The sequence below is a fragment of the Lycium ferocissimum genome, chromosome 10 (assembly GCF_029784015.1).
Source record: "Lycium ferocissimum isolate CSIRO_LF1 chromosome 10, AGI_CSIRO_Lferr_CH_V1, whole genome shotgun sequence".
NCBI lineage: Eukaryota > Viridiplantae > Streptophyta > Magnoliopsida > Solanales > Solanaceae > Lycium > Lycium ferocissimum.
This window is the reverse complement of record NC_081351.1, coordinates 40882735-40894692: the sequence shown is the minus strand read 5'-3', so window position 1 is coordinate 40894692 and position 11958 is coordinate 40882735. Positions and strand designations below refer to the sequence as shown.

The 11958-nt window shown below is 34.2% G+C and overlaps 1 protein-coding gene across 1 annotated transcript; it reads left to right on the top strand.

Moving 5' to 3' along the window:
* Positions 1-5637: 5637 nt before the first annotated feature.
* On the top strand, positions 5638-9817 carry LOC132033876 (protein LIKE COV 2-like). The gene is made up of 5 exons (XM_059424010.1): positions 5638-5842; positions 8250-8302; positions 8557-8666; positions 8851-9018; positions 9685-9817. Exons 1-5 carry the CDS (start codon positions 5738-5740, stop codon positions 9795-9797), a joined length of 549 nt encoding a protein of 182 aa, XP_059279993.1. The 5' UTR covers positions 5638-5737; the 3' UTR covers positions 9798-9817.
* The last annotated feature ends 2141 nt before the right edge of the window (positions 9818-11958 follow it).

Genomic DNA, 11958 nt, shown 5'->3' with positions numbered 1-11958 from the left:
ACATTTCATACCATTCTCATGCATAAAATTTTGAGTGTAATGTTTAAGCCTTGATCGAGATATACACACTTCATACATTCTTCATACATAAAATTTGAGCAAACTTTTTAAGCCTTGAGTAAGATGTACACATTTCATACACAAAAATTTGAGCGATTATTTTAAGTCTTGAATGTTGTATCAAAGTTGTATACAATGTTGTTTTAGTTCTATTAATTTTTCAGAAATCTAACATGAACTTTATACACAAAAATGTGAGCGAAATTTTAAGACTTGAGCGAGATACAAATTTCATACTATTTTCATACACACAATTTTGAGCGGATTTTTAAAGCCTTGAATGAGATATACACATTTCATACATTTTTCATACTGTTTGCATACACTAAATTTTGAGCGAACTTTTTAAGCCTTGAGCGAGATATACACATTTCATACAGCTTTCATACATAAAATTTTGAGCGAAAAAAATAAAAAAATATTTATAAATAATTTTTTTTAAAAAAAAATACTTTTTTTTTTTAAAAGCATGTTTTGTATGGGGTTTGTAATGTTATGTTTTGTAAATATAAAACTATCGTCACGTTTCGTAAATATTTCTCCTTAAGATGTATATATACGTAGTTGTCCCTTAAATTAATACCAATTGATTAGGAGTATAATGATCATAATCGTATACGTTCCTCTGTGATCATTTTAGTAAGCATGAGATGATTAGGTAAAACTATAAAATTTAGACTCCATCATGAAAAGAAATTAACAAATGTTCTATACTTAGAGGCGGTTTTTAAAAGACTAGAATATTTGAATTTGAATATACATCAAAGTTTAGAATATTGTATTTATATCTCGATATTGGATGAATAAGATTGTTGTTTTTTCTAACATCTAAATGCCTATGATTTATTTTTATTAAAACAATTACGTAATAAACATAAAATTAAAATAATATAATTTCAATTTTATATCCAATATGTTGATGGTTGATGTTGTGGACATCAGGCATAAACAGCGGAAGCAAATATCCAGGATCGAACTTCCATGTAATATAGACAACACATAATCAAGATATTAATCAAACATAAAATTGGTACTTATCTCTTGAAGCGTGAATGCAACCTCGAATTTAGCCTTCAAGCACGAGTAAAAACTATCCACGCGTTCATCCTCCAGTTCTACGGTCTTCTACTGTGTGATCCGAATGATATCACAATCTGCGAAATTCGTGTGGGCGAATTTCTATGGAAAAGTGTAGAAACTTGTGAAACCCTTGACCTCCTTATGGAATAAGACCCCTATTTTATAACTACAGGTTTAGGATTTTCACCCTTTTCCAAAACCTGTTGGGTCTTTATTTTTCACCAAGAAGTAATATTCCATTTAATTCTTTATTATTCGGGCACAGCAGGGACCACAGAATTTAATTAACGAGGCTTACGTTATGGAATTAATTCGAAATATACGAATTAATCCTACCATAATAAATTACGAATTATTCCACTAAAAAATCGTAATCGTCCTCGATTCAATTTCGAAATCTCTCGTTAAATCTTATTTAACTCCCGTATGTTAAGATTACATATACCAATCAATTAAATTAAATTATCGACAATTTAATTCATTGACTAATTGAATCCTTTATATTTTCGCTTAACTTATCATGTGACGGATACAAAATCCACTGCGGTTTTCACATGAGACTTATAAGCATTCATAAAGAGGTATCATCAATCTCGGTCGAGACGTGGATTCTATCAACTAATTATTATTTCACAAATGTATTTTGCCATTATCCAATTTACCAGGAATACATAGATCCGCAATTGAGTCGTACCTTTTAATAAATCAAAATAATGAACAAATCACATTGAGCATAATAATCATGTCAAGATTAAGAGTATAAGTACATTTAATGAACTAGAGAATTTGTTTTATATATTCAGTACAAAAACACTTATCTCTACTTGATCTGTTCAATACATACAAAACGTACTAGCACAAGAAGACGGAACTATACCGTTCCCATAATGAAGATACATTATATTAATCTTGTGCTACTGATCATACCGATGGCTTTGTCCAAATTCCATCTTAGATTGTGAACATAAACTTTATACTTATAAGAACCGATGACTTAATCTTCCGTGTATAAGCTAAACTCTATACACTAAATCATCTACCATATAAGTAAAGGGCACACATACTAGTACATGATCTATTTAACTCTTTATTAAAAAATTGAATAAATAATTGTTCTATAATAAATACTATATCCAAACACATGGTTAATAGTATATGTCCCAACAGATGTGGCTAGTGATAGTGGCGTAGTTAAGAATTCATACAAGCGGATTTTAAAATTATTAGAGTGTCATGTCTAAAATTTGACCTGTCCCGGACACCTAATTTAATTTTTCTTTATTGATTAATAACCTTATCATTAAATAAAATGCGCTTTATAGCAATATCACATATAGATTTCAACCTCGAATTTTCAATTATGAAAAAAAATTAGAGAGTCCATTAGTTCACAGAAATCGCGAAGTACATGAATTCTCTATCTCTTTCCTTAGCTGAGAGAGAGAGGGAGCACACTCTCGACATGCAGGCATATCTTGTTGAATCAGTCTTTTTTGTCACATCGCGTATAAGGGGAATCGAACTCCCTATACTGCCGGGAGTGAAAATGCCCCCGTTTCATGAATGTGCACACTCCAAACCGGACAATGGAACCCCGGATAAAAAAATGTCCGGATCTGGGCGTGAGGCAAACCTCCTCCCTTTGAGCTACCTTTTAGGGTGGGGGTTAAACTCAATGCCTAATTTGACACATTTCATATCTATTCAAACCCATTAAGTAATTAAATTTTAGTTAAACAAATTCACATAATTTAGGAGGCCTAAATGATTGGGAGAAGTGCACAATAACCGTTTTAGGAATATTTTTTTAAAGAATATGCGTTGTTCACATAGTATTTAAAGTTTGATTGCTTAATAATTAAATTTTAGACCTTGGGCCGAATTTTCAATCGCTAGCCTGAAATTTCAAATTTTAGATGATTGGATCTTTGAATGGCAGTTGGAACTTTAAACTTTGGATTTGAAGTTAGCTTGGTCTTTTCACAACTTCAGCCCGAATTCAGATCTTCGGGCTGAAGTTTGTAAAGTTCAACTCAGAGTACGAAGGGGGGCGGAATAGCTTGGGAGACCCTTGTACTTATCCATTTTTGTCATGTCGATGTTCGTACTTACGGATTTGCCAATTAAACCCCTCAACTCAATTAAAACAAACATTTTAAACCCCTCTAGCTGTGTGTGTCTTTCAATCGCGCTGATGTGGACAAAACATTAGTATCCACATCCGATAAAAGTTGTCACATCATTTTTTGTCTTTACAAATATTATTTTTATGAAATAAATATCAAATTGTAACAAATCTCTTAAAGTTGGACCGAAAACGGGCCTACTGGCCGCTCTCTGGCTAGAAGACCTATCCCATGAAAACTTTCGCTCCTCCATTCACTACTCTTCACATCTGCCTCCAGGTTTGAGCATATTCTTCTTTCTACAATTAGGTTCTATCAAGATGCTGATATCCCTCTTGGGAAATTTTCGCAAGATAATTTGCTAAATCGGGTGAGTCGAACTCAATTGTCTCCACTCCAATTCAAGATAGTTCAATATTGATATCGAAGAAGCACATATGAAAGTGCAAATCATTTCCTTTCCTTCTCTCTAAAGAAATCAAACCTAACCTAGAAAACAGGAAGCTCGAACCCTTTTCAGTTTTGTTAGCTCTGACCGCCAAAAATCGGATAAAAACCCTGCATATTTTGGATTTGAGCCCTAGAAATCAACCCCTGCATACTGTGGGTCTTCCCCACTTTCGATTTCTCATCTCGATAATTCTGAGGAAAAGATACATATAATTATAGATTTTGATTTAATGTCGTTGAAGAGATAAATTGAAGGTTTAGATAATTTTGAAGATTTTTGTCTTTTGATTCAGTATTTTGTTATGAATTTTTGGTTAACAGGGTCTTGAATATGTGTTTCTGCGTGAACATGATACATATGTGATAGACATATGAAAATTGGGGAATTATTTGTTATTTAGGATTAATGATTATATTATGTACAAAGTGGTGGAGAAGGAAAATCCTGTGGCGGTTATGTTAAGAATTGAAGAAACAAAAGCTCTTTGAATCTACTATGGAAATATTTTGCTGTGAAATCTGGAAGATGACAAAAGGGGAGGGCATGGAGAAAGGGTATTTTTTTTAGTCGTGTAATAGTCAAGTCTTTGTATTCACGCTCTTTATTCAAGTGAAACTCATGCACTTTGTCCAACTCAGCCATCAAGTTGCCACATAAGCTCAGACTTCAGAGGGGTTTAAAATGTTTGTTTTAATTGAGTTGAGGGATCTAGTTGGTAAGCTCGTAAGTACGAATACCGACATGATAAAAATGGATAAGTACAGGGGCTCCCAAGCTATTCCGCACATAGCCATAAAAGCTTCACTCTTTCGTAATTCACGTACCAAATCCAAATCATGAGGAGGAGAACAACAGTAGCCCAGCACTATAGAAAGGATTCTTTTTCCCCCCTAAAGTACACATTTGGTTTCAGTATTTTATTTTCTAAAAAGATTGTTATTATTATTGTCAGATTTTATTATTTACCATTCATCGTGAAGAGGAAGCAACAGCAGCAGCAACAACAACGCTTGTTTAGTATGACCTTTCCCTTTTCAAACTAAAGTTTATTATTAAATACTTTAAATAGATTGCCTATGTTTTAAATAACACATAAAAATGAATACCTAATACTATGAATTTTATCATATTCAGATCTCTGTTAAATACAAAATAAATGGTCCTTAATCATCATATTCGAAAGCCACAAACTTAAATTTCAATATTGAAAATTCAAAATTTTGCGTTACATCAAGTTGAACCCACAAATTAAGAAAAATAACTCTCTTTTTTCTTCTTGTTTCTTGAACCCGAAAAATCAAGGTGAATAAAGGAAACTTTTGGAAGCAAAGTTGTATTATAAAAATATAACAACAGTGCCGCAATTCACATTATTTTTATTTCACAGTTATACATAGGCAGCCCTTTAAATTTGCCCCGATATTCCATTTAGACATTCAAATTACGATTGGTTTCAATTGAACACCTAAACTTCTAATAAAGTGTTCCAATTAAACACTTTCGATTTAAATTTTAAAAAAGAAAAATTGCATATGTTTTCATTCGTCTATTAGGTAGTTAATTTAAGCACATATTTGTTAACCACATAAAATATATCATCTCTTTTAATTATACGCATTCGCCTCAATAAGCCGTAAAATCTCCATATATTTTATACTTGAGGTTGATAATATAATTAAAGAAGATGACATATTTTATATAATTAACTTGATTACCTAATAGACGAATGAAATTTTTTCCAAAATTTTAAAGTGAAAGTGTCTAACAGAAATAATTTATTAAAAATTAAGGTGTTCAATTGAAATTTTTTTTAGTTCAAGTGCCTAAATGAAATATTTTGACAAATTTAATAGCTGGCTATCAGGCTATGTGTTAAGCATTATATAAACAGCATAAGTATATGCCGATTTTTATAATTGAAAAAATTTGTTTTTGGTACCCCCGACAGCACCCAGTAAGAGCAATCAATTTCTAACAAACCCCACCAATATCTGAGGAAAAAATCCCTGAATTCTCTTCAATGGCGGAGGACAAGAAAGAGTCAACGTCAAGTTCGGCGCTACAAGAAGATCCGGAAGATCCTGTCAAATCCCCTCCTTCTTCCCCTAATTCCTCTACTCGCAAGGTCTCTTCATTTCATTTACTCTCTCTCTCTCTCTCTATATATATATATTGTTTAGATTAACAGATCCAACTTCCTTAAACTCTAGGTCTACTTGTTTTGCCGCCCCAATTTGAGTAGCTAAATTGGACTAGATCAACTCAATGGTTTATAATTAAAATTTAGATTGTTCAAATAGTGTATGAAAAGTACTGTGTAAGTTGCAATTCGTCTCATGTCAATATGATAAAGAAAATACATTTTATAATATTGGTCCAAGTTAACATAATTTAAATCTCGAAAAGCGAAAAGTATCACTTCAATTGGGACAAAGGGAGTAATATTCTAAGCTGTTGATGGCCATGAAAATTTGTGGGTGATGAGTGAAGAAAAGCTGTGCATTTATATACACATGTAATTGGCATTTGAAGCTACTTGAAAGGACTTTTGAAATGTATCTGAATGAGATTTACTAGGAAGCAATGCGATCATTTAAAGGTTTTTGGATGCTTTTTTCGTTTGGCTAAGATAAATAAAATCGTAGTAAAGTCTGAAGTAGTATGGCTCTCTTCTTATTATGTTAGTGAGCTATGGTTAGTGGTATGGGATAGAGGATGTTCACTAACTTAAAGGTAGTGGGATAAAAGAAGCAATTTTTATACGATTTAAAACTGAGGGTTGGAATCGTGAGAATTAAGTTATGGTTATTAATGGCTAAGCTATAGATATAGGTTTGTTACGGATTCTTTGTTCTATTTTCCTAGTTTGTAGCAGTCGAATGAATTTCTATATTTGGGGGGAATATGAAAAGTCCAATCTTGGTGGACAAGGTAGACCTAAAATCAGATTGAAGGAAGTAGTCTCAAAATGTCTTAGGAGTCTTGGATCAAGAAAATTTAAAAGCTAAGAACAGAATATAATGGAAGCAAAGAAAATGATCGATATAAGCAATACCGGTTAGTTGGAATTAAACTAGTTATCCGTGTAAAAAGAAGTGTGAGATTAGAGAACTCTTAATTTAGTATTGGAATGAAATGGACTTGACTAGAGAGGAAAGGATATAGAGGACTTTTTTTTTTTTGGGAAATGGTAACAGGATTTCATTAATAACAGAACAAATAGGTCTCAGCACTAAGATAGTGCTGAGAGATATAGGCCCTAGTTACAAGACTTCCAAAAGAGAAAACCCAAAAATCAAAAACCAAAAACCTCGTCTTGTACCAGTTACAGGGACCCTATGAGATCAACTAGAGACTCTATATCTTGTACTAAAGCTTCTTTACACCAAAAGTGAAACAAAAAAAAATACAATTCATTTTGATCTTCTGTTCAGTATGTTCTGATCCTTCAGAAATAGCTACCTTGGGTTGATTTGGGATTGAGGCATAGTTGATTGATATTTTTCTTTGATGAGTTAGTTGATTGATATTGAAAGTTCATCCACATAAAATCACTAAACAAATGAATCCAGGAAGCAGTAAATCAAAGCATAACAGCAGGATATTGCTTGGAAATTTCGAAGATAACAAGTTTTTGACTGTCAAATTCGTTTGTACTCTAATGAAATTATAGTGCTTCCATCATTGGTTTCTGTATCTCAATACGCACCTTGTAATGGCCTGACTCTTTTGGTTGTAACTTTCCCCAGCATTATCCTTTTGCTGCTGGTTAATAAATAAAAGTTACTCTTATAAAAAAAAGTCCTTTGGTACTCTGATCAACTAATTTCTTGTCAAAGAAAAAGAAACTAGTTAGATAGAGCTTAACTCAACAAAATCTCTAGTATCACATTGTGCAACAATTTCTTAAATCTCTGAAGTTTGACCAAAAGTATTACTTTTTCAATTTTTCTGAATTACCCGTGGTGCACTTGCGGGAAACTCCTTGCCGAGGGCCTGTGCACCCCCGGGATTAGTCGGGGCTCAAAGAGACTCGGACACCCGGTGCTTAATCAAAAAAATAAAAAAAGTATTACTTTTTCAATTTTTTGCCAGCTCTTCATACCTAAAGTACTGATCATTTCTCATTGATAAGGTAAAATTTGTTCCTTTCTTAACAACAGAGAGTTGAACTAATTGGTTTGACTACTACACTCCAAGTACTGAGCTATTCTTTACTCCAAGTACTGAGCTATTCTTTGTTTGGATCTTCTGGTAAATGATATATTGAGAGAACTATTAAGCAAGGAAATTGGTTTGTCATCACAAAGAAAAGTGTTGAAGAATTGTGATATAGAGTTCTAAAAGTAATACTGTAATAGTTCTTCCTTGAACTCCAATAGTCCAAAGTACCTGTAAATATTAATTCACTAACATCCGAGGTTTCGTGAACAAATACCATGTTTGTTCCTTTCTATTTTCGTCACTGCACAAAAACTCAAATTTCCACATCTTCATATTGACGGTACTAATTCTGGCATTTACTTGATCAGGCTTGCTATGCTGTTCTTCAAAGTTGGGTGTCAAAGAAGTTCATGACTGGATGGTGGGGAGCTTATCAAAATCCCTGAACTTTGCTTTTGCTTTATCAACTACTTAGACAAAGAAAATGTACTTTTGTTGGCTTGTGGGATACTCTTGCTTTCTCAGTGTCCTGTCCCGTGGAGACAGGATCGAGAAGTACCATTCATGGTCCCCTGTCCTTTCTTTCTATCAGTATCTCTAGTACGTTGGTGCCTACTTCCTTTGTCTTCTGTGAATCTTTATATACTAATTTTGGTGGATATTGCCTTTTTACAGTGTGGTTCTGTTCCCCGTGGCTGTTACATTTTTCATCACTTGGTGGTTTATTCAATTTGTTGATGGTTTCTTCAGCCCCATATATGAAAGACTTGGTATTGACATATTTGGTACGTCACTTTGGCATTGCAGGATTTTTTTCCCATTGCTGTAGTAACTTTTGATGCATTTATCATGTTGATAGTAGTGATATTTTTGGTAAATTATTAGCAGCATCACATTCCGTGTCTTCAATAAAAGCCTTTGTAGCTGGTAAATTTTTAAAATTTATAAGTGCTTCCTTTGTACTGACAGGCCTTGGATTTGTCACATCAATAACCTTCATATTCTTTGTTGGCATTTTTGCTTCATCATGGCTGGGTTCAACTGTTTTCTGGATAGGGGAATGGTTTATAAAGAGAATGCCCTTTGTCAAGCATTTATACTCTGCATCCAAGCAAATTAGTTCTGCTATTTCACCAGGTAATAATTACTGTTTGGTTGGGAACTTTTAATTTCCTAATGATGAGCCATTTAATGAGATATAGATATGTTGAATGCAGATTTTGCTCTGCTAAAATAATCTTCGAAATCCTTTTCAATCACCTTGACGTAATGCTTTTAGGAAAAAATGACAAGTGTTTCCGGTTTCATTGATTGTTTTTTCGGTATTACCTGAAGATTGGGGAAAGTTAATCTAATCTGGTTTACTTTTTAGGACCAAAACTATCTTGTTTCAATCAACTGGTCCAAGTGATCTACCTCAACTGGTAACAATAGAAGCATATTATGTCTGAAGCACATGGCTGTTCATTGTTTCATTTGGTGTTGATGTTTGCATTAACAGTGGAAGGACATTAGGATATTACTCTGTTTAAATGCATTAGAATGTGGAAGCACGTCAGAACCAAATAACAAAGCCTGTTCTTGGGTACATATTGTTCATGGGTTTTATTTGGACTTTTGATTTATTTCCCAACAATTTATGCATCCTGATTTGATGGGTTTCAAAGTTTTCAACATTCCTATTACCGGTTATATGTGTGATAAGTGAAGATGAGATTCAGCTGAATTGTTGTAGTTCTTGTATGTCGTATCTTGCTGGGTTTATAGGACTTATTTGATTTCTTTGGCTGGTTTTTAATACAGACCAAAATACCAATGCTTTCAAGGAAGTTGCTATAATTCGTCATCCCCGAATTGGTGAATATGCGATTGGTTTCATAACATCTTCAGTAACTCTCCAGGTACTTTCATCATAATATCCTATATCAAAAAAACTTCCATAGGACTATCCTAAATGTATTTATTTTTACTTAAATAGTCGCAACCTATTGTTCTTGTACAACTTTAGTCTGTTGCACGAAAAACATCCTTTTTAGGTCCCATGTCCATTTCTGATACTTTTTGAACCTTAGATTATGTGTAAAATCTGTTGGAGCTTACAAACTTTTTATATAGAGATGGTCATCTGGAGGGAAAATGTGGGGCTGCCCGTTCTGTGTTTTGGTCTTCGCGGCGGGGGAGGGAGGGGGGTGGGGGGGTAGCGTTAATACAATATTGCGGGGTAGTCTGGAGTTCAGGGCAGACTTGTGCTGTTGCATATGTAGCTTCTTGTCTTCATTTTCTCATTGGTTGATGTGTTGTTGAAATTTTCTTCTTGTTATTCTTTTGGCCATGCCATACACAAACTCGTGTTTTAGCTTTATATACTCTTTCCATATTCTTATACGAGTAGTAAAAAAATTGATTCTTACTCTTCAAATGCCGTTGGTCCCATCTGAATTTGACTGTTCACCATTCTCCATAAAAATGTTTACACTATAAAAAAGGGAAAACAAGATGTGTACTTTAAAACAAAGTTAAATTTCGTCTTGAAGTTATTTGATAATAATTGGTTGATTAGATATCTGTGCAACATATTGTCTGTTATGGCTCATTATATTGGATTGGGATGAAAAGACGAAGTATAGGAACTGTGTATGGGTCTTTCCATCATATGTTTATGAATTCAAAGACAGAGAAGAAGGGAAGGGGCTCTGGGAAGGGGCTCTGCTTATATGTCTATCCCTTCAAGTTAGGCAAAAAAAGAGGAAGTATATGTCATTTACTTCATTTCCGGATGTGCCAAACAACATTAGTGGTATGATAAACACCCTGTTGAAAGGAAGAATTATAGTTATGTCCATTCCCCTTTGCGTTTCCTCCCCTTGTACCAACATAGTGGAGTGCATTACATTTAAGAATTATAAGGACGAAGCATTTATCCCATTGATTTCATTTCAATTGCCATGGGTGACAAAAAGTTTGGACTTTGAGCTAGAGATTCATATGAATGTCGTTGTCCTTCTACTGATTCCAAATGCCTTTCTTACCCGTAAGATATATGTTATAAATGCATATATATCATAGATATTGAATTTAAACAATTTTGACGCACAATTGGTAAACCAATTTATGCAGACGAGTGCACTACCAAGCAAACTCGAATCTCCTATGCTAGGATGCTTATAGAAGTTAATATTACCAAACCTCTACCTGATGAAATCCTGGTCATGGATCCAAATGGTAAGCACTTTGAGCAAGATGTGGACTATGATTGGAAGCCGGCTTATTGTGATCAATGTATGGTAGTAGGGCACAAGTGCCCCCCACCACCAGAACAGCAACCTCAGAAACAAACAAAACAACCAAAACCTCCTATACAAAAGCCTATAGCCCAAGAGTGGAAGTCTAAAGAACCTATGCCAGTTGCAGCACCCGCACAAGACAAAAATACAACTAGACCTGGTACAAACATGACTACTGGTCGTGCTACTCAAGCACAGCATAGTAAATCAGTAAGCATAACTGAAACTACTCAAGCACTTGCTACAGATGAGGGGAATCCATCTGCCTTCAACTTGAGCAATTTCCCCTTACTAACCCCTACTAGAAATAGTTTTGACATCTTGACTGAGAGAGAGGAACTGTGAAGGAATAAACCCCCTCATTGACAAAGGGGGCACCTCTCAGCCTCCTCCATGAATTGGCTCTTTTGGAACATTAGAGGGATTAATAAGAGGTATAAGCAAAAGGAATTAATAAACTACCTCAGAAATAAAGGCATTAAGTTGGCTGGAATTGTGGAAACTAGAGTAAAGGAGCACAATAATTCAAAGGTCCTTAATACTTTTGCACCGGGGTGGAGTGCAATTCATAATTATCAACAAGCTAGAAATGGTCGAGTATGGGTGATTTGGGATCCTGGTTGGTATCAAGTATCAATAATGAGTACTAGTGCCCAATTTATCCATTGTGAAGTCAAAGATAGAACTGGCACAGTTGACTGCTTACTTACTGTGATCTATGGCTTTAATGTACTGGAGCAAAGAAAAGAATTATGGGATGATCTACAAAAACTTTCTGGGGGGATTGTGAAAC